General features: G+C 36.5%; 1 protein-coding gene across 3 annotated transcripts; it reads left to right on the plus strand.

The window, feature by feature from the left end:
- The first annotated feature begins 285 nt into the window (after positions 1–285).
- epb41b (erythrocyte membrane protein band 4.1b) lies at positions 286–22416 on the plus strand. Of its 3 annotated transcripts, none has more exons than XM_053487861.1 (26): positions 286–398; positions 2200–2317; positions 2414–2518; positions 2677–2719; positions 2817–2892; positions 5621–5839; positions 6045–6132; positions 6230–6382; positions 6740–6834; positions 7060–7214; positions 7536–7778; positions 7945–8052; positions 8436–9167; positions 11725–11898; positions 12776–12961; positions 14086–14271; positions 15139–15324; positions 15955–16110; positions 16723–16827; positions 18532–18759; positions 18869–18937; positions 19037–19129; positions 19299–19471; positions 19945–20007; positions 20459–20641; positions 20772–22416. In XM_053487861.1, exons 2-26 carry the CDS (start codon positions 2255–2257, stop codon positions 20799–20801), a joined length of 3912 nt encoding a protein of 1303 aa, XP_053343836.1. In that variant the 5' UTR covers positions 286–398; positions 2200–2254; the 3' UTR covers positions 20802–22416. The 3 variants fall into 3 exon arrangements, with proteins under 3 accessions (XP_053343836.1, XP_053343838.1, XP_053343837.1); XM_053487863.1 differs by having other exon boundaries at positions 18872–18937; XM_053487862.1 differs by lacking the exon at positions 286–398 and adding an exon at positions 1272–1440.
- Positions 22417–22590: the final 174 nt, after the last annotated feature.

The following is a 22590-nucleotide window of genomic DNA, read 5'->3' on the forward strand; positions in this document are numbered from 1 at the left end:
TTTATTTGTATAGAAATTTTTTAAAACTCAAAGATGAGTTAAAAAAAAAAGGAAGAATACTATGAGCTTCAGATAACATGTTTTACGTTGGGTGTGTGAGGTTTTATTTATTTTTATTTTATTTATTTATTTTTTTTATTATCCCATGGAAGACACTTGGAGTGACAATCCTGTTTAATTGCACATTATTATATTTGAAACTATTTGAAATTTCAAATAGTAGTAAAGAATATACTGTACATAAAGAAATGCCCTGTACTCACTGCAGTAGTTACTGTATGCATACTAAAAGATAGTCCAGTTTTCTCCTGAAGCTCTCTTCCCCTTATCTCAGCTGTAACGTCATGGAAGCTTCAGTTGAGTCGAAGTGAGAGCTAACGAACGTCTCACTCGATCAGGTAAGTTTTTTCTTTTATTGGATTTAGGTGCTTTTGCTTAAAGAAATAGTATATTTGTGTTTTTATATATATATATATATATATATATATAATGCAATTGATTTCATCACACAGTAAATAGTAAATATAATTTCATTTTGTATTACTGTAAAGCAAAATAGTGTTGTAATACTTTATAGATGAGATATATATCTAAGGATATGTTATTTATTCATGCTTTAATTTGGATGTTCTGCAGATAATCTATTATTGCCATAACTTAATTGCTAATTAACTTCAAATTAAGGTTTGACTGGATTTTGAGAGATTAATGCAATGGTTTAAAAGTAAATTCTGCATTAACTTTTGTTAATATTTGTTTCTTCAAACATTACATTGCTCCAGCCGCAATAATTATTTAAATTTAATACTATAAAAAACATTCACATTCATTTATGTGAATTTAATTCTAAGCCAAGTCTATGAAGCATTTTGCTTTTTAGCAGCATGTACGCCTGCTTTATGTATCATGTATTAACCTGCCAATGTTGATCAGAGCGAAGTGAAAATCTATATCAAGCTAAGTCTAGTTTTTTTAGTTGTACTTGCTTGCAGTTTTATTTATGGAATGGTTTCCGGACAGTATTTATTTATACGTATTCCACTATTATTGGAGATTTAGTGCTATTTATTGAGTGAGTATGTGTGTGTATAAGTGTGTTTATACTTATGGGTAAGTGTGTGTGCGTGAGTGCTTGTTGGAGGAGTGTACTGTATGTTTATCTCCATAAAACATCCACAGCCATATCTGCCAGCAGAACAGTGCAGTGTGGGCAGGGCAACTTTCCATCCCTCACATATGCGTAGATACAAATACAAACACACTCACCGAAAATTACACAGTAAATCATCTTAGTAAATTAAGGTTTTATAAAAAAAAATTCTGTAGTTTTAAGATATTGAGCCACAGTGCTTTGACTTCAGTAGGTTTACTTCTTTAAATAAATAAAAAAAAATAAAAATAATAACACACTATAATAGATTGTTTCCCAGACTTTTACAGGTAAGATAAAATTTGTTTTTCTATAGTTTCTAGGAAACATGCATTATTATTATTGTTATTATTATTATTATTATTATTATTATTATTATTATTATTATTATAGGTTGCATCTACTGTATATGTGTTAGGGGTGTAAATATTTTTGCATGTATTTCAAGCAGTAAAGACCCCATAATTTCTATTATTATTCTTAAAATATTCTATTATTTCCTATTATTAGTAGTTTTAAAGCAAATTAATTAATTAATGTATTTTTTAAGAATAAAGATAAATATTTATCCTGCTGAATTGCTTTACAAATAGATAAATAAATAAATAAATAAATAAATAACACTCTATAACAGATTATTTTCCATACCTTAGTCCCATAGATGAGATAAAAGTTTTTTTCTATTAATAAGGATAATTAAATTAATACTACTACTACTACTAATAATAATAATAATAATAATAAAAAGAAGGATAATAATAAGAATAATCATAATAATAATAGTTTGCATATATGTAGTTTAGGGGTGTATAGAATAAATACCCTGCTGAATAGTTTTTACAAAGAATGTCAATAATGCTGGAGTTATTATACTAACATATAAATGATAAAGTGCCAGATATTTACTTAAATCAGACACGGTATAATGAAGTGTAATAAATCTGGCTTATTTTAATTTTAAGTGTTATTTTGGTATTTTGCATTGTTTCATATATTTAATAGCACTTTGCTATAATATATAACATTGCAATAATCTCAACTGTTTGCAGTGTGGCGATTCATCCCAGGTATGCTTATAAACATCTGTACTGAAGGAGCATAAAGATGACCACATTTCAGTGCCAAGTTAGACTTTTAGATGACACCGTTATCGAGCGTGACCTGGAGGTCAGTTCCAATTTCCAGTTTTTACCACCCAAAATTTAGATCAGCAGTCTGTCTTAAAACGATCATGACAGCATTTTTATGTATCTGTGTTTATAGAAAAAAGCAATCGGCCAGGTCCTGTTCGATAATGTGTGTGAGTATCTCAACCTGCTAGAGAAGGACTACTTTGGCCTGGCAGCATGGGATTCATCCAACAGCAAGGTATAAGTTTTTTGTTTTTTTTTAGATTGGATAATATGCAATATTTTGGTAATATGACACTTAATTACATCATATTTAATTAGTTTTCTGATTTTAATGTATCCATATTTATTACTTACAGCATGATACATTATTGACCTGTAACTTTCCGTCCTCAGGTGTGGCTGGACTTATCCAAAAAGGTTCACAAGCAGATCATAGGTGAGTAGAATTGTTTTGCTCTGTGGTGTTAGGAACATATTAGATCTGTGTGTTTGTCTGCAAGTCGACTTATGTTCACTGCTGATTGTGGTTTCAGGTCAAGTTGCTACATTTTCATTCTGTGTCAAGTTCTACCCACCTGACCCTTCCGTACTGGCTGAAGACATCACGAGGTAAGATCTACTGCATCTCCCTCTGACGTTCATGCATTTTTCTCTCTCCTTCTCTTTGTTCAAAAGTTCGTAGTGACCTGACCATCACACCCATATGTTCTTTTTGAATGTCGCACTTCAGATTGTAGTTTACCTTTAAATGCTGTAATAACTTCTTTTCTTCTGAAAATGCTTTCCACTAGATTTTTGAGAATGGCCCTGTGGATTTGTGTTCATAGTGTAGCACTGAAACACTGTCAGATGAGGAGACCTAGAGTGTAGTTAGTGTTCCATTTCCTCCTAAAGGTCAGGTTCAGGTTAGGTATATTTGTTTTCCAATTTCTAAAAGTGCATGCATTCATCAACACACTTTTTACACCACAATCAACCCAAAATACATACAATGCTAGAAAGAAATAGTAAAAAATTTGAATGATAAAAAGTGATAATCAAAGGTACAGTATCACTCACTCACTCATTGTTTATAACACTTTATCCAGTATACGGGGTCACGGGGGGCCTGGAGCCTATCCCAGGAGACTTAGTCACGAACCGTATAGGGCGACAATCCATCGCAGGGCACACACATATACACTTACACGCTCATTCACACACTACGGACAATTCGGGAACGGCAATTAGCCTAATCTGCATATCTTTGGATTGTGGGAGGAAACCGGAGAACCCAGAAGAAACCCACCAAGCACGGGGACAACATGCAAACTCCATGAGCCGAGGTGGGAATCGAACCTGGAACCTAAAGGTGCAAGGCCAAAGTGTCACTGTGCCGCTTTAATCAAAAGTATATACAGTAAAATAAATAGGATATAGAAACAGGTGCATTGTTACAGCTTGTTTAGGAGTGAGATGGCAGCTAGTTTTACACCATGGTAGTATAAACCAATGCCTAGAGGGGACAAGCTGAAACTCAATGTGCAAATGATGCAATTTGTCATTTAAAATGGTATTGGCTATACGCTGTAACTATCGGGTAGGAAGGGACGCCGGCTTCACTTAAGGCTCACTAATCAACTTCCATGACCATTTTACAACTTGATTAAGAGAGTTCCTGTTCTGTAGAGAAAGAACTGTGACACCAAGGGAAAAAGATCAAATCGATTTAAGGAAAGCCTGATAAAATCAGACAGTCACATGGAAGTAAAACAGGTTCCTCACAGGGGGAAGCTGCTGATGCTCTTTTTAACCCACAGCTGCACAATGTTCCAATTTGAGTCAATAATTGTCCAAAGGTATTTCTATGATGGCACACATTGCTCAGACTGGCCTTGTTTTGTGATGATTGTGGGTATGAGCATGTTTCCTATGATTCCTCGCATTCTCTGTGTGGATGTACTGTATAGGCACACTCCATGGGGTCAAGTAAATGCTCAGTTTTCCTTAGGATTTCTGACCTTACCAGCCTCTCAATTTGTTTTATTTAAATCAGGGTAAGGACATCAGGTCTGAAATCATTTAGAATGATTGGGTTTATGTTCTACTACAGATTCCTGTGATAGGTCTTTAGTGTGGGGTTAACTAGACTTAAGTTCTTCCATTTCAAACTCCATGTCTTCCTGGAGCTAACTTCGTGCACAGTGCAACGGTCGTGCTGGCACAGGTTTGAGAGTGTTCCAGTTCCAGTGAAGGGAAACTGTAATTCTACAGCACACAAAAGACATCCTAGACAATTGATTGCATCTAAATTTGTGACAACAATTTGCCCAAGAACCATATATTGGTGTAATGGTCAGTTGATTGTATACCTTTGGCCATATAGTATAGTACTATACCTGATAGTACAGTATGCATGTACATACCCCTAATCTTATCCTTAGCATTAGCAACCAAAAGGATTTTGGTCACATAGAATTAGCTTTGAAAACCTATTATTACTGTATTTTTGTTAAATTTCAAATAAAGAATGAATGAACGAACCCGGACCCTGGAGGTGCAAGGCAACCACCAAGCCACGGTGCCGCCTACATTTGAAACAAATGAAAATAAATCTGTGTTATTTTTTTTATTTTATATTTATTCTGTTCGGCTTTTGAGTTACTATTTAAAAGTAAGCTATTTTTGATAATGACTATGCTAAATGTACACAAGGTCAGGTTTTCCTTACACGTAATTTCTTCTACTGAAGCACATATTCAAATGACACTCCAGTGGATTTGATCTAAAATGCATCATAAGGTTTTACACAAACTTCGGGAATCCATGCTCGGTCGAGTGCACACTGCCATTAAAGCAAAATAAGAGACATTGCAACTGCTAAGAAAATATGAAACTTATGTACATATTTTAAATATCCTGCATTTCACTCCAGTTATTGTTAGTAATATCATTTGTAATAAGATGTTGTATTCTATTAGCATTTTCACTAGTGGTTTTTAACTTTCCTATACACAGCTTCATATTACAATATACAAACTTTAAGTAATCGTCCTAGAACTCACCCCAAACTGAAATGTACTACTTTTTTATTTACTGATAACCATTTATTATATACTAATACCAATAAAATGCATTTAAAATTTGCAAATGTCTCTTTTGTATAATTCCCTGGATATTTCCTCCTCTCTATAACACATCACACACTCATCAAGCTTCAACAAAAGAACAAGCTCTTTCAAGTTGTTCTCAATGCTGAGAATTTCTGCCCTTTGTTAATCTGTGTATAAGCATGCAATATGCTCCATGCATTTATTTACCGTACTTCCTTCTTTTGGTATTTTTTTTCTTCTTTCAGGTACTTACTGTGTCTTCAGCTAAGGGCAGACATCTTGACTAGCCGTCTGGCCTGTCCTTCAGATATGTTGGCAGTTTTAGGATCATACACGATCCAATCGGAATTTGGGGATTATAATCCTGAGCTACATGGGAAAGAGTTCTTCAGTAGGATTCCCCTTGGACCCAATCAGACTTCAGAGCTGGAAGAGAAAGTGGCAGAGCTGCATCGCACACTCAAGTATTTACAAATATCAACATTTTATAAAACTTTATATTGCATGTTTTCAGGGAGTCTAATTTATGAATTAAATATCCAAATGAAATCTGATATACGATATATTATTAAAGGAAATACGTTTAAAATTCATTAAAAACACCAATACACCTGCGCATACACTTACATAAAATATATATACATATAATTTCTGTATGTTTCAATCCAGCTCCATGAGTCCTGCTGAAGCAGACCAGCTTTTCCTGCAGAATGCTAAGACGCTAGACATGTATGGAGTTCACCTGCATCCTGCTAAGGTACTGTAGCATAAGGAAATGCTGTTGTTGGCATTGTTTCTGTATGTAGAGTAAACACTTGGTTTGACTTGTTTGTGCTTATCGTCTGTGTGGTAAGGATGCCAGTGGTGGAGCTGTGATGTTGGGGGTGTGTGCTGATGGACTGATGGTATATGAGGATGAGACAAAGACACAGAGTTTCATCTGGCCTAGTGTTTTAAATATGTCTTACAGGCGCAACAACTTCCTGGCCAATATTTTCCACTCAGAGGTGAGCGTGTAAACCATACGCACCTGACATACTGGTGCAGGAAATGTTCTGGGGCATGATGTGATTTTTAAAAGAATACATCTTGTTTTTAATAGGTAATCTATTTAGCAATATGATGGTGATGATGATGATGATGATGATGATGATATATAATATTGCTAAATAAATTCCCTGTTCGATTCCTTTTTTTTTTTTTGTAAAATCACGTTACCCAGGTTTGTTGAATGATGATGATGATGATCATCATCATCATCATCATCATGGTCATAAATCTACCAAGTTATTTTACTACTAATACTTTAGATGACATATTAAATATGAAATTAAATAAGTGATTCTCTTTTGGATCTTAACCAGGATGCATCTGTAAGTACCCTTAAATTCAGCCTGTCCAGCTACCGTGCCTGCAAACGCCTGTGGAGAAATGCTGCAGAGCATCATGGCTTTTTCAGGTATCAGCTTATAGCTATTAGAATATATATATATATTTATAGCTAAATCTATAGCTATATAAAACGGTCCTCAAAGAAACCCTTATGATAACACGGTAATTCATTGATCTGAATCAAGCTGCAGTTTAAATGACAAAAACAAACAAAACAATAATACTGTACTATACACTTGTAGTCACATAAACCAGGAAAATCTATATCAACAAATACTCATTAATGTCTTAGGAACCACAGGAGCCCAGACAAGGCCCGAAGGGGCAGGCTGCATTTGGGGTCTAGATTTCGTTTCCAAGGGCCCACTCATGCAGAATCTCTAGAGGCGAGCTCTACAATCGAGCGACCAGCTCCAGACTTTGCACGCTCAGCCATCAAGAGAAAAGGTTTGTCTTTGTGTATCTGTATTTGCCGGGATCTGTCATAATGAGGTGTATTCAGAGATGAGTTAAAGATGAGTTCTGAGATATAACAGTGAAATTGTGGACTGAGTTTATTTAGGCTTAAAAGAAAGTACATTTCATGTAGATGCTATTGAAAAAATCCCATGCTCTGGATTTTTCTCCCCAAATCTGATACGATCTACCCAGTGTATATATGTCTATAAGGCTACAGTGCTTAACCCAGCTCTGAATAGGCATTTTTTTTTCTGCATGGAATGTCTGCATGTGTGTCACCTACTATTAATAATATGATTATTCTTCCAGCAAGCGATAGTGATTCTTTGGCTTTGAAACGTCTAAATCAACCCGAGTTTGATGAGTTGTTAGAAGAGCTTGGCTCTGATGAATCATGGTCAAGAGTCCAGGAAATCAGAGAGGAACAAACAGGTGGTGAGACCCTTGTTTATAAAGAAAGACAGGAAACAGATAAACCAGATAATGAGAGCTCTCAGCAACTGGGTGGACGCTCCTTTCAAACTCAGCAATCATTTTCATACTTATCTTCAGGTAAATGTAATGAACTTCCCCCTGTTCACATATTTCTTATGTGCTTGCATTTTTTTCCTGCCTTTAACATGGCTGTTCTTAGTTGCTCCAATATCATGAAAAAATACAGTAGGCTTGTTTAAGTAAAGTTTAAGTATGATGCGAATTTTCCCAATGTTTTTCACAGGTGCTGGCGTTTCAGAAAGTACTAAATTTAAGCTTTGGAAATTGGAAGCTGATGATTGGTTTGTCCTCCTTGCACCTCACCCTTATCAGCCCTTGAAGGATCTATCATGTGAGTTCTGATAAGGTTTGCAGTAAATATCAGAGCTTTTTACACATAAAATTCATCGAAATTTTAAAATGAAAGAAAAAAAAATCATAAATCTATTAATGAGGAAGAAATGGATTGGCAGGTCTGTCCAACCTTTTCATGTTTTATTAATGTGTTAGTTCCATTTCTATTGCAATTTCTGCAATATCCTTATTTGTTTTCTGTGCTTGAGGCAAGGCAATAATTTGGGACTTCGAACTTAGTGACAGTTTTTTGTACAGTATGGAAATGATTTGATATAATTAATGCAGAAGGTCCCAGAGCTGATAACAAAAAATATCTTGATGGAAATTCTGCTGACCTGGCAACTTTAATAAACATCAGACTTCTGTTTTTATCCTCAGTGTCCCTGCAGTCGTCTCAAGCCGAAGCACAAGGGGAAGAGCTCAAATGGATAGAAAAATCATCGGAAAAGAGTATAAAAATCATCAAAATAAGAAAAGAGAATGGGGCTATGACAGAATACAGTGAGGAACTAGAACTGGGACCTGATTTTGCTGGAGAAAATCTAGAGTTGGATGTTGGAGGCAGTGAGCAAATGATGAAGGTTATGAGGAAAAAGATAGAACTAGAAGGGGATGGAGAGGAACTAAAAACGGTAGTAATGTATGAAAGGAGAATGCAGGAAGGAGAAACCTCTGGACAATCTCAGAATCATATTTTTGAACCAAGGATAAGAGAAATGGAAGTAGGAGAGACAGTACATGAATTGATGTTAAAGTCAGGTCAAGTAATGCCTGAGGAAACTATAGAGGAATTAGAGGAAAGATTACAAGAAGTGGAGGATATTGGACAGAGACTACGGCAAATAGAAAGGATAAAAGGCAGGTTACAGGCAGTGGAATTTTTGGAACAAAAACTCCAAGAAGTGCAGCAACAAGGGGAGAGCGACGACTGGTACATTTTGCTGGAGCACAAACTGATGGAATCTTCAGCACCTGCAAAGCGTCTAGGTGTGGACACTTCAGAACAGGAACTGGAGGACATAGAACTGAAAAGACGAGAACAGGGAGAGGAAGGTGATTGGCACCTGGTGCGGGATGACGAAACCCTGGTGATATCTTCAGCGAGTGCAGGTATGCAACTTCATTCAGATTCTGTTTAGATATCATGCTAATGATGTGTGTTTTGGTCTGCAGTTATGACATCAAGTATTTCTTGAAAAGTTTGTTTAAGATCAGCGCTACAGTATCAAGGGGTCTTGAGTCTGTTAAAAGCAGTATGTGTTATATGTATGGAATTTGTAGTTTATAAAATAATTGGAAACACATTTTTGAAATTGACTTTTATTGTCACTTTTAATATATATTCATTTCATTAAATAGTTCACTATAAGGATTTCTGCATACATCCTATACATAGTACATAGCATACATAGTATATGGAGTGCATACTGTATATAGTACATACAGAGGTGGGTAGAGTAGCCAAAAAATGTACTCAACAAGAGTAGCCGTACTTCAAAAGTAATATTACTCAAGCAGAAGTAAGAGTAAAAATCTATTCGGTGAAAAGACTACTCAAGTACTGAGTAACTGAGTAACCAAATGTAATGTCCAATTTTTTTTGGTAGAAATTATAATAATTATATATTAGTGTAAAGTACCATTATACATTATATTTGTGACATTATATACATTATACCATTGTACCATTATATGCATAATTTAAGTAAACACATAATCAACATAAACATAAAAAAGCATTCTATACCCACCGCAAGATTGAAAACGTACCACAAGATCCCACTAGTAGCAGCAAGAATTTATTGGGAGATCTAGGACGGATTCACAGGTAGGATGAATTTATAGAATACTGATTGGTCAAACAGAGTCATGTGATTATTGTTGCTGCGTCTGATTAGAGAAACAGTCAAGCGCTAGATCCACCAGTTAAGTAAGAGAAGTCTTTCTTCTTCACAAATCTATTCATGTAAAAGTAAAATGGTGCAGTAGAACTACTCATAGAAGTACATTTAAAAAAAAAAAAAGGTTACTCAAGTATTTTTCTTGAAGTCTTTGATAAGAACACCTGCAGTACTAGTAATCTAGGCAGTTATCCAGCCACAGTCATCCGACCTACAGCAGCTACAAGTTTCCTGAAACTTGACATTTGAAAACAGCGCAAAGACCAGGCAAAGACTTCTCTCCCCCCTAACTTTATCTGTCCAATTTCAAATAACCAGTGCTCAGTATGGGTTTAGATCTATGTTTTTAGCTGACAGCAGTCTAACCTTAACACCCTAAGATTTGCTCTATTTTTGAACTGTGCAAAAGTCTTAAGCACAAGCAATAAAATGATAACCAATAATGTCTTTAGGTGTGTTTACTGAAATTTGTGGAAATGAGCTACTTAGTTTTACTGAGCATCCCGCAGAACCACCCACAGACTGTGACTGTCACACCTGCTTCTTTATCGCATGCAAAATCCAGCATCTTTCATTTTGTTTTTTGTCCTGATAAAATTACATACAGTATAAGCATATAGAAATACTTACATTGAATAGTGTATGCACATTCATGAAGTTTTGAGCCATGTCCTTGTCACCATCTTTACTTCTTGACAGATGTATTTACAGCATGTAGTCTATCTGCATCCAACTCTATTTTATTGCAACGTTATAGATAAATAATGTCCCAGTGGTAATCAGATTTGCACTTATATCATTGTTATGAAGCTCAAATATAGCTGGTTTATTTATTTATTTATTTAAACTTCATATATAATAACTTATATAATTAGGAAGGGGAGGGGACACGCATTAAGATGTTTTAAACTTTATGAATGTGCTCTTAGTAAAAACATTCATAACTTGCTTTATAAGAATAAAAGAACTACTAGTAATAATTGGAACAAAAAAATTTTAATTATCCTAGAACAAAGCTTATATTCTCCCACACATTTTTTGACATAATCTTTTTATAAATAAAAATAAGATTATTGCAATTTAATATAAAAAGATTTACGGAGATCTAATATACAGTACTGTAGGTACCCTGTAGTAAAGTACTGTACAGTATTTCCCACTATATACTGTCTGATTGTTTGAAAGAATGTATTAAAGAATGCGGTGAAGCAAAGGTAACTTTAAAAATGAATCATATTTTAATAACTTAACATTGATGACATTAATAACATAAAATAAAACTTTTCAAAAAGTATGCTAAACTAAGCAAAGTCAACATCAGTAGCTCTCGATACACTGTGTGCAGCTTTATAAGGAAATTGTCTGGTAGATTTTTCCGAGCACCTCCCAGAGAATCTTTTACACGTCTTCTGGAGATTTTGTCTGTCACACTTGCTTGTGTTCCTGCAGCTAATCTCTGACAGCCAGCACTCACACTCACACCCTGTTCTTGCACGAAAAGTGGTCTGTTACGTAATATGTTCTCCTTTTTACAGTAATCGAATGTAAATGTAATGCGGTGTTTGGAAATGTTAATTGTTTTTTATTGATTATTGTCTATCAATCCAATAATGCAGGAATTATAAAAGAAACATTGAATGTAAAACATGGATTACGACATGTACTAGATCTATATGAGACTTTCGCACACTCTGTAGTGGTGATGTGCTATATAACCCTATTTACTACAATGCCCTGTATCACATTTGTATTTTTCCAAACGCAAGGTCATATCATGGACACAGGAGAGCAAAAAGCTGAGATAATACAAGAGTGGAGAGAGGAAGAAAGAGCAGACACTGAAAGACCTGTCCAGATGAATGATGACTGGTACCTTTTGCTGGAATTACTTCCACAAGCTACACAGACCATGCAAACTGCAGAGCCTCCATCGGCATCAGGTATTTCACACACACACACACACACACACACACACAAAGGAGCTACAACTTCAGACAGTTGACTATGAGGAAAAAGCATTTTTTTTTTGTAACATGTTTATGAGTTAAATTGTCCAGCATTAATTATTATAGAATGATATATTAATATTAATATAGAATGATACATTAACCTCCTCAAAGGTTTTCATATTTCATATAAATAAGTATAAGGGATGTTCAAGCCAAACCAGTATGTAAAACTGCAGTTCTACTGAATATTCAGTGATCTAGTGAATCAGATCCTTAAAAATCAATCAATAACTTACCTCCAACTTGTGGAGAGACCCATCAGTCTCTGGGAACCGTAACCACCACTTCCACTTCCAGGAACTCATGTTTGCTTCATTAAAGGAGTTCCTGGGAGGCCAGCGTTTCAGACATGAAGTAAGGCACTGCGATTATGGCTCCGGTATACTGAAAATACTTCCTACCTTGATGGTATTCAAGCACTAGTGAAACGCTAGGATGAACGCATTAGTGTAGCAGGGGATGATATAGAGAAATTAAGGTTGTTTTTACTCTCATTCTGTTACTTTACACAATCAAAATCTTGGTTTGACTTGAACGCGATCATACTTACTGTAGCTACACACAACAAAGTACTTAGTATCAAGGAATAAAATTCTGAAGATGACTTGTAGAATGGTTGGCATTCCTGAAGGATCAAATTATGCAGATTGGACCCATTTGCTTATTAGAGTGATCACAGATAGTGAATCTATGCTAAGCCATGGTTGCACTTCTTCTCATTAGGCTATTTGTTACATTAGTTAACTTCAATTCTTTACTGGCATCCATTATTATATATTAGATGTTTATTTATCTGCCTTTTACATAGTGGTTGATAGACTGTCATCTTGGGATCACGTGGAAGAAGAGCACGTAACATTGAGCGAGGAAACGGCATGGACAGATGAGAGAGCAATTCATCTGAGAGAAGCACAACCAGATTTACCAGCACAAAGAGAAAAACAGGTGGACGATGACTGGTTTATCCAGCTGGATTTTTCTCCCAAAGACACAGGTATATACACAGCGATACATGAACACTCAAACACATGTACATACTGTACATGCAAAGTCACATGTTCTGTTGCATCTTGTTTATTTCAGTGCCTGTTGTAGCTGTTAGGAATTAAATTGTGATGTTTTATTAATATAACCTGTTTATACATGTAAAGCATTTGACTAGTGCAAACAACATGAATGGGGCAGTCTAATCATGACAACTGCATGCTGAAAAATCGTGATGGTAAGCAGGCACTAGTGAAATGCTGGGAGAAGTTCATTAGTGTGGCAGGGGATTATATAGAGAAATAAAGATACCGTAGTTTTTACTCTCATAACTGTGTTCTGTTATTCTGCCAATCAAAAGGTCCTGGTTTGACTTGAACGCCGATCATACTTAGCTACATGTCATACAACAAAAATACTTAATATCAAGGATTATAATCCCAAATAATCCAAGCACCTTGCGCCATCTCCACCCTGTGTCATCACTGGAGTGGTGAATGTGTGGTGTTTTGGACATAATTCTTTTTTATTATTATTATTATTATCATTATTTTTGGGGGTTTTTCCAATTTTCTCCCTAATTTAGTCGTGGCCAATTCCTCCCCGTCACTAGGGGGCTCCCACATTAAGACTACTACTACCACTCAGCCGGGAGGGCCGAAGACTATCCCGTGTTTCCTCCGAACCGCGTTACGTCATGCCGACCGCATCTTTTCGAACTGCTTGCTCACGCACCATTAGGGGCGAAGTAACACACTCGGAGGAAAGTGCTAGCCGCTCCTTCCTCGTGCGCGAGCTCACAGACGCCCCTGATTGGCTGTAGAGCCGTGATTAATGTGGGAGCATAAAGTACCTCTTATCCCTCCCCCCTGAGAGAGCTCGGCCAATCAGCTCTCTCTAGACCTCCGGCTGTAAGAGGAAAACAGCATCCAGCATGGTTCGAACCAACGATCCCCAGATGATAGGGCGAGCGCTTTACTACTGCGCCACTCGGAGGCCCTGACATAATTCTTTTTGATGTGTATGGCATTGCAGAATGTTCTTTGTTACATTAGGTAACTTCAATTATTTAATGCCATCAGCCATCCATCATTATACATTATATGTATGTTTATTCACCGTTTACATTCATAGTGATTGATAGCCAGTCATCTCTGGCACATGTGGAAGAAGAGCACGTAACCGTGAGCGAGGAAACCAAATGGACAGAAGAGAGAACAATTCATGTGAGAGAAGCACAACCGGATTTACCAGCACAAAGAGAAAAACAGGTGGACGATGACTGGTTTGTCAAGCTGAGTGTTTCTCCTAAGGACACAGGTATATACACAGAGACACATGAACACTCAAACACATGTACATACAGTACAGTAAAAAGGTATTTGCCCCTTGCTTTTTTTTTTGCATATTTGTCACACTTAAATGATTTAGACGATCAGCAACTAATCTGTCCAAACCTACCAGGCCCTATGTGAAAAATCGAATAACTGGTTGTGCCACACTTGGCGGCAACAACTGCAATCATGCGTTTCCGATAACTAGAAGTCTTTCACATCGCTGTGTGCGGTGTTTGTTTTACACTAGATGTAATGCGATACACACTGTCCAAAAAGCTCAACTTTTTAATAATCAAGATGTTTTTTTGGCAAATGTGAGATTTTGTGTTCTTTCTGGTCAGCCTTGGAACTCTCCCATCAATGCCATTTTCACCCAGTCTCTTTCTTATTATTGAATCATGAACACTGACCTTTTATGAGCTCCTGGATGAGTCGGCGTTGTGCTCTTGGAGTAATTTTGGTAGGCTGACTATTCCTGGAAAGGTTCACTTCTGTTCCAATTTTTCTCCATTTGTGAATAATGGCTCTCCTTGTGGTTAGCTGGAGTCTCATCTTGTTTCTCATCTGTTCTTGAATTTCCTTTGATCGTGTTGCATTTTAAGATCTTATACCGTGCTTTACAGGAGGCAAATCGCTTTTCATTACAAATGGAATGTTTAAACAATAAGCAAATAATCCCAGTGTGACAGTGCACTCGGTCAGAGTCAATCATGAAGCCATGGTTGCACTTCCTCGCATTAGGTCCGATCAAAATGTTATATGTTACATTCGGTAGCTTTAAGTATTTAATGGCATCGGACAGCCAACATTATCTGTTATATGTATATTCATCTACCTTTTACATTCTTAGTGATTGATAGCCAGTTATCTCGGGCACATGTGGAAGAAGAGGCCATAAATTTGAACGAGGAAACGAAATGGACAGAGAAGAGAACAATTCATCTGAGAGAAGGACAAGCAACTTTACCAGCACGAAGAGAAAAACAAGTGGACGATGACTGGTTTGTCCAGATGACTGTTTCTCCTGAAGACACAGGTATATACAGAGAAACACATGAACACTCAAACACATGTACACATTGAGCTCTGGAAAGGCACTATAGAAATAAAAATTATTATTATTATTATTATTATTATTATGTACATACAGTACCGGTCAATTGGACACACCTTCTAATTCAGTGTTTTTTGTTTAGTCATCTAGAACAATACTGGATTTTTTTTCAAAGCTTTGGAATAACACGTATGGCATTAGGTAATTAAGTAACAAAAACAGTCAGATGGTCAGCTGTTATGCAATAGTTCTTGCAAGAACATTGTTGTTAAGTGCATTTGTAAAACCCATCAAGCACCATGATGAAACTGTCTCTCATAAGGACCTTCTCAGCAAAACGAGACCAAAACTTACTTCTGCATCAGAGAAGTTCATTTAGAGTCACCAGCCTCAGAAATCACTAATTAACAAACAGCACCTTAGATTAGAGCCGTTATGAAGTCTTTACAGAGCTTTGAGTAGCAGAAACATCTTAATGCCAAGAGATTATTGCATAATTTGGACGCCTCAAGCATTGATTCACAATGAAATTAAAAGGTGTGTCCAAACTTTTGAATGGTACTGTATATGCAAAGTCACATGTTCTGTTGCATTCTGTGTCTGCTACTGTAGATGTTCGCAAAGAGACCAGAGACGAGGACATACAGCTATTCAAAAAGGAAGTAAATGTCATACAATTCAAGGAGGAGCGAGGAGAAGTGATAGAAACATCTCATGAAGTGGAGGAGATTCATCTGTTACCTTTCGAGAAGAGAGCAGATATTTCAGGTGAGGAATATTTTAGTAAGGTTTGCTCTGTCTGAGTTGCAACTCTCATTTCTCAAAACACCTTACCTTGTCTTTTTTTAACGGCTCTTCATAGTAAGTGGAGAAATTCTATGGATTGGGTTATTGTATTGCAAAGGTCTTGAGCCACCCCTCATTTTTTCATATTTTGCTTCCAAGGAGACAGACCTTCTTTTATTTTTAATGTAGTCTTGAGGAATAGTTCACCAGGCTTCCTAAAGGACTTTATTGGCTCTGAGTGTACCAGACCAATGTGTTTTATGTTTGTTAAGCCACACATTGACCTATGAATCATTAAAACACAGAAATACATCTAACTTAAGACATGAAACAGTGAGAAACAGGTGCAGATGATGACAGATGATCAGGCCGGTTAGTGATTAGTGTACTGGTGATGCTGAATGCTGAGTGGTTGGAACAGATGAGAGGGGAAATGAGGTTGCTGCTGAGGTTGTTACATAAACAACCCAATTTTTTTATTGGTTTTTTTTTTTGGTAGATTTTTAAGCCTGTTAGTAAACCATTTGTTTTTATTTCTTTAAGAGTATCTGCATGTGTCAACTGCTGTTAATAATTATATAATAATTCTTTCAGCACAAGAAAGTGCTATTGTGGCTTTAAAGCACACAACCCGAACTGAGGCTGATGACTGGTTCCAGTTGTTTGGCTTTGATGAATCACGACCTACTTATAAACCAGGTAATCTGTTAAATCTTACCTGCTCAGAATATGTTGTGTGTTTGTGTGTGGCACACACTGGTTGAAAATTTTGTAAAATATAATCACTTATTAAGTGAGGTGTACATACACAGAGAAGGACAAACGAACAGGTATATAAGGGAAGACGTGTGCATAAGGAAAAACAGGAAATGGATAAGACAAGTAATTAGTGGTTTCAGCTGCTGGGTTGGCACTCCTTTCCTCACACCATCAGGGTTGGGGGTTCAAATGCCGCCTCTACTCTGTCTGTTTTCAGTTCTCCCCCACTTGGTGGATTTCTTTTGGGTACTTCAGGTTTTCAGATTGACTGGGGCTTTCAAATTGTCAATTGTCTGCTGTGTGTGCACATGTGGGTTACAAGAGGTTGGGGTCCTCTGCAACGTATCTTCCCCTTAGAGGAAGGAATTATTAGGTCATTGCAATTAAATTCTCACATAACGATGATGATTTAAGATATATAGAAACTTTCCATGATTTAGTTGGGGCCCAAGCACAATAATAATAATAATCAGCCCTATTGTTTTCCTAAGGATTTTTTTCATTTTGGGCTTTTGGGGGTCTTAACATGCTCAAAAACTCATGAAAATTGGCAGACAGGTTGGAATCTGCTGCCATTAGGATGCCTGAGCTATGCAGCAAAATCTCATTTTTTCCCAAAATCTCATTTAAGGGCCCCAAGCCATGCCTGGGGCCCTTAAATGAGATTTTGGGAAAAAAAAAATCCTTAGGAAAACAATAGGGCCCTTCATACACATGACGACATAGGGCTGATTATTATTATTGCGCTTGGGCCCCAACTAAATCATGGAAAGTTTCTATATATCTTAAATCATCATTGATTTTAAGCTATGCAGCAAAATCTCATTTGAGGGCCCCAGGCGTGGCTTGGGGCCCTTAAATGAGATTTTGCTGCATAGCTCATACACACTTGCACATATGCATGTGAAACCCATTGAGCTGAACGACTTTCTCATTGCATGTCGTGGGCTCAACTAAACAGGAAGTCAATTATTTTGTGTCGTTTGACAAAAACGCACCTGAAGGAATTAGATTGCGCAGGGTGCTTGGACCCGCTCATCAGTGCTTGCAACTATATTTTACTTAACCAACACTTTAGACAGCCAACTTCACTAACCAACAAACTAAAATGACCTAAAACACCAACTGTTATATAATTTTATAATTTATATATGAAATGTACTCACTGGCCACTTTAATAGGAACAAATATGCCCCTGCTCATTTATGCAGTTATGATGTGACAGCAGTGACGTGTAGAAAATCAATGCAAGTGCACATCAATGTGTTAACATTCACATGAAATATCAAAATGGGGATAAGCCTGTGATCTCAGTGAATATGAGCATGGCGTGACTGTTGGTGCCAGATGGGCTGGTTTGAGTGCGTCAGCCTGCTGATCTGTCATATCAACCTCACATTCGGTGTGCTATAACTGGATTACTAATGATGAGAGGATTCCGCACGCATTTTATGTCATTTTACAAAATTCCATCTATGTCCATCTACCCATCATCTAGATTTTTAATGTGACTGACATCATGTGTGATAGAACCCTACAGATTGTTGCTTGCATATGTGTATTTATTACTAAGAGAAAGTGTGGTTGTCTATGAAGATTTCACAGAAACACATCTATAAAGAGAAATATGTTTTTTGGTTATAGTAACCACGACATTGGATTCTGAAGATGCAGCAGGCCTGAGATATCAACAAACAGTCATGATCAAGGGAAGAGAAGTGACCTTTGACCATAAGCCTATGATCATTAAAGAGAAGCAAGTGATAGTGGGAGGAATAGAGAAGAAAATGGCTGCTTTGGTGCATAAGGATGAAGACGACTGGTTTATCCTTTTCGCACCAGCGCTGATTAAGAAGAAGGTCATCACCACAGGTATTGTTAAATTATAATTTGTGCTTACGTTAAATCTTAGATTCAGGCAAATTATAGATTTAAAGGGTAATTCTTCTTTATCTTCATCCATATCTGCCTGAACCAAAAGCAGAAACATATCAAATGGAGGTGATTGATGACTGGTCCCACCTGCTGGCTCCTGTTTCTAAAAAAATAGGTAAAAAAAAAAAAAAAACTTTTAGGCTCTGCTATTCATCTTTTTCTCCTGCTGTAAAATCTTATTATTAACACTATTTCTTTTAATATCTCTTGCCAGTGACTGTACACGTGAGAGCTGAAGAGGACCAGCGTAGGAAGGAGGAGTTGCTTAAAAAACAAATCATTACAGAAGACAGAGTAAAAGTACCAGGTATGGGTGAACATACAGTATAGTCATGTTTACCGAAGGAAACGTGGGGAAACCCATTTATTAGAAAGCTTTTCAAGGACCTTATATGTCGAAGCAGTGTGATTGTGACTGGGAAACCAAGTACCATAGCTCAATTTCTTCTCAACTTCTCTCTTTTCTTCACTGTTAGTCATCAAACCTTCAGTCCCTGTCATTCCACTGACTCCAGCTGACCAGCCAATGACATCGACTCCCACTGCACAATCTATTCACATCACAAGGCCTGCCTACAAAGAGGATCGTCTAAAGAGACTAGACATCACTCAAGAGATCACACAAGACATAACAGAGGACGAATTTAAGGTTAAAAACACAAACTTGATAAGGGTTCTGTATTATATGGGTATTATTTGTATTATTCGAAAATGGAACAGACGAGAGGGGAAATGAGGTTGCTGCTAAGGCTATTACATAAACAACCAATTTAAAAAAAAAATCTTTCAGTTTCTTTAATTTAATCTACATAATTGAATTTTAATTAACATGAAGAAAGGAGGGGCGGCTCAAGACCTTTGCACAGTGATGTATATCCTCCTAAGACCCAGGCTCTACTATTGCATGTTCCTCCTCACTGTTTCTCCTTACTAGCATCTGATAACAATGAACGTAATCAGTGTTTGGCAAAATAATTATCCCTAACTGTCCTCATACAAGGCTCACACATAGGGGAACATTTGGGTCTCAAGAGGTTTACGTGAAACATATTGGTAAACAAAGACATACTGTATATGTCCTGCTTCACCTGTTGCCTTTCTGCTTTTTGTATCTGATTACAGAGAAGAGACAAGAGAGATAAACGTGAATCCATTTATGTCCGTCACAGCAATCTAATGTTAGAGGTGTGTAACCATTTTGAGATTTTTCATCAGTCCATCATGTGGCAGCAACACAGCACATAAAGAGATTACAGTAGATACACATCAAGATATTCTATTGATGTTTCCATCAAACACCACGATGAGGAAAAATGCGATTTTAGTGACTTTGAATGTAGACTAGTTTGTCTCCTGTCAGGCAAAAACAGGAATCTAAAGCTGCAGTGGGCATAAGCTCGTAAGACCATAGGAGACATTAGATCAAGCAGTAGTTTAAACCCGCCCTTCTCTCACCAACTGGTCAAAGTGACAAACAGCACATCTTTTCACCATTCTGATGTTTGATGGTTTCATTAACTGAAGTTCTTGTCTCATAGATGGATGATTTTAAGATTGGTTTGTTTGTTTGTGTTGTTCATCAATAAGTCTCATGAGTTTCTCTCTCTCTCTCTCTTGCTCTCTCACTCTCTCTCAGGACTCTGATATCACCCAGGAGGTGGTGCTGAAGCATCATGAAAGCGTCAGCTTGTTAAAACGCATCTTTATGGAGGACGTACCCGTATACGGCCCCACTGAGTGGGACAGGCGTCTCTCATCATACACTCCTATTGTCTACCCCAAAATATCCAATGGCGATCTATTCTCTGGCCTAGAACTGGTGAGTCTCCACACACCACAACTACTGCATCACATCAGTGTGTGAAATGTTTTACATTTTTCTCGCTTTGTCCGGAACGAACCCAGGGTTTGTCATTTCTGCATCACTGACAAATTATTTTATTTTCCAGATGGCAGCAGATGGAATATTGGTCATGTGACATCACACCACTCTCTTATTCAGAGCCAATCTTTGATTGTATCAAGAAAAAAGCACCCAGTACAACATCTTTTTTTCTCACTGCACCAGTTTGTCATTGATGCATTGCTGTTATTAGTTAGTAATATATTTTTTTGATTATCATGTGCAGTAAATAGTAGATACACTATATGGTGTAATACATAGGATTACAGTGGTTTCTTGGCTGAATGCAGATGTCTAATGTCTGGTAAAGGATGCGGGGATGTGAAGTTGTCAGTATTCAGTAGCCGCATATTGAAAGCTGTGGAAACCGAGCAAAGAATCAAAATGTGTGTAGGTTTGTTTAGTTAATAGTAGCATTATGTCAGTCATCAGCGAATAAATTGAATAATTATAGTAAAGCTCTTATTTAGGCAAGTTCGTTTTTAAGATGACAGGTTTTTCACCCAGTGTCATCGTAATCTTGGGCTGGTTGCTTTTAACTGCTTTTATTGCCATTGTTTGTATAGGTGTGGTTTTTAAAAAAGATATACAAGATATAGTTTGTTTATTAGGTTTAGAGTCTGCATATGGATATAATGGAGATACATGTCCTGTTGATTTATTCTTGTCATGACATTTTTAGCTGGCATAAATTCTGTTAAAATACTAAGATATTGTATTGCTTCAATATAGAATTTATTTATTTTTTTGTCAGAAAAGAAATTGTTGAAGCTTTGATAGATATGGCCCAGGCTGCAGTGGGGGAGGTACTAAAAATGTTCTTGCTCAGGAGTTGGTCCTCTTTTAAACACTGTCTGACATTTCTTCAAAGGCATCCCTTTGAACAAATGGGTATAGAGACAGACTAACGCAGTAGTCTACTATAAATACATTTGTAAAAAACAGTATAACAGGCAGAAACAAACATGTGAAGGTACAACATGTACATTAAAAAAAAAAAAACTTATTTTTATACCGATGAAAACTATTTTATAAAGAATCAAACTTTCTTTTGACAGCTTTCCAAAATGCATATGCAAAAAGGAACATGAATTGTGTTTTTCTCAACATTGTTTAGCTGTTGTATGAAGTAAATATGTTCTAAAGGAAACAGATTCAAGTAACAGTACTGGGTATGGGCTGTACTTAGTAATAGTGTAATAGTGTAATGTGGAGTTAATACTGAAATAACTAAAATAACATAACTATAGACTTGCATACTACTCAGCACGTATGCACGTTTCTTTGCCTTACGGAAAAATCACATACGTTTCACATACAGTATAACTATGTGCAAAAATATTTAACTGTTTTCAGCCCTGCAAGTGCACATGTAAACTCGATCGAACACACAACATCTTGTGGATTATTGATATAGGAAAATCATACCTGCTAAATGAAACCACATGACCTACATTTAAACATGAAAATAAAGAACTTTTGTGAAAATTAAATAAATAAGTCCTATGTAACAAATAGCATGTAATGAAATTGTGTGAAATTACCCGTGTGTTATGTTTTGTTAAAAAAAAAAAACTCATTAAGAGTGACCAAAACCACATGTTTAAATGTCACAAATGAATCATGAGATCATTCACATATCATGTTCCTGTGGTGTTTTTGTAAGGGGACCTTGAACTCACATGGATTTTTTTAAAAAGTAAATGACTTTTTACTTTACAAAGTGTAGTCTGTTCTCCTTTAAACAGCGTGCTTTATCATGGGAGCACATCATTTTAATCATACGACTAAAAAACAATCAATTATATTATTACATCGCACACATTACATTACAGTTTCATGACCTCAATTTGGTATCATGTATT

This window comes from Clarias gariepinus, chromosome 26, assembly GCF_024256425.1.
Source record: "Clarias gariepinus isolate MV-2021 ecotype Netherlands chromosome 26, CGAR_prim_01v2, whole genome shotgun sequence".
NCBI lineage: Eukaryota > Metazoa > Chordata > Actinopteri > Siluriformes > Clariidae > Clarias > Clarias gariepinus.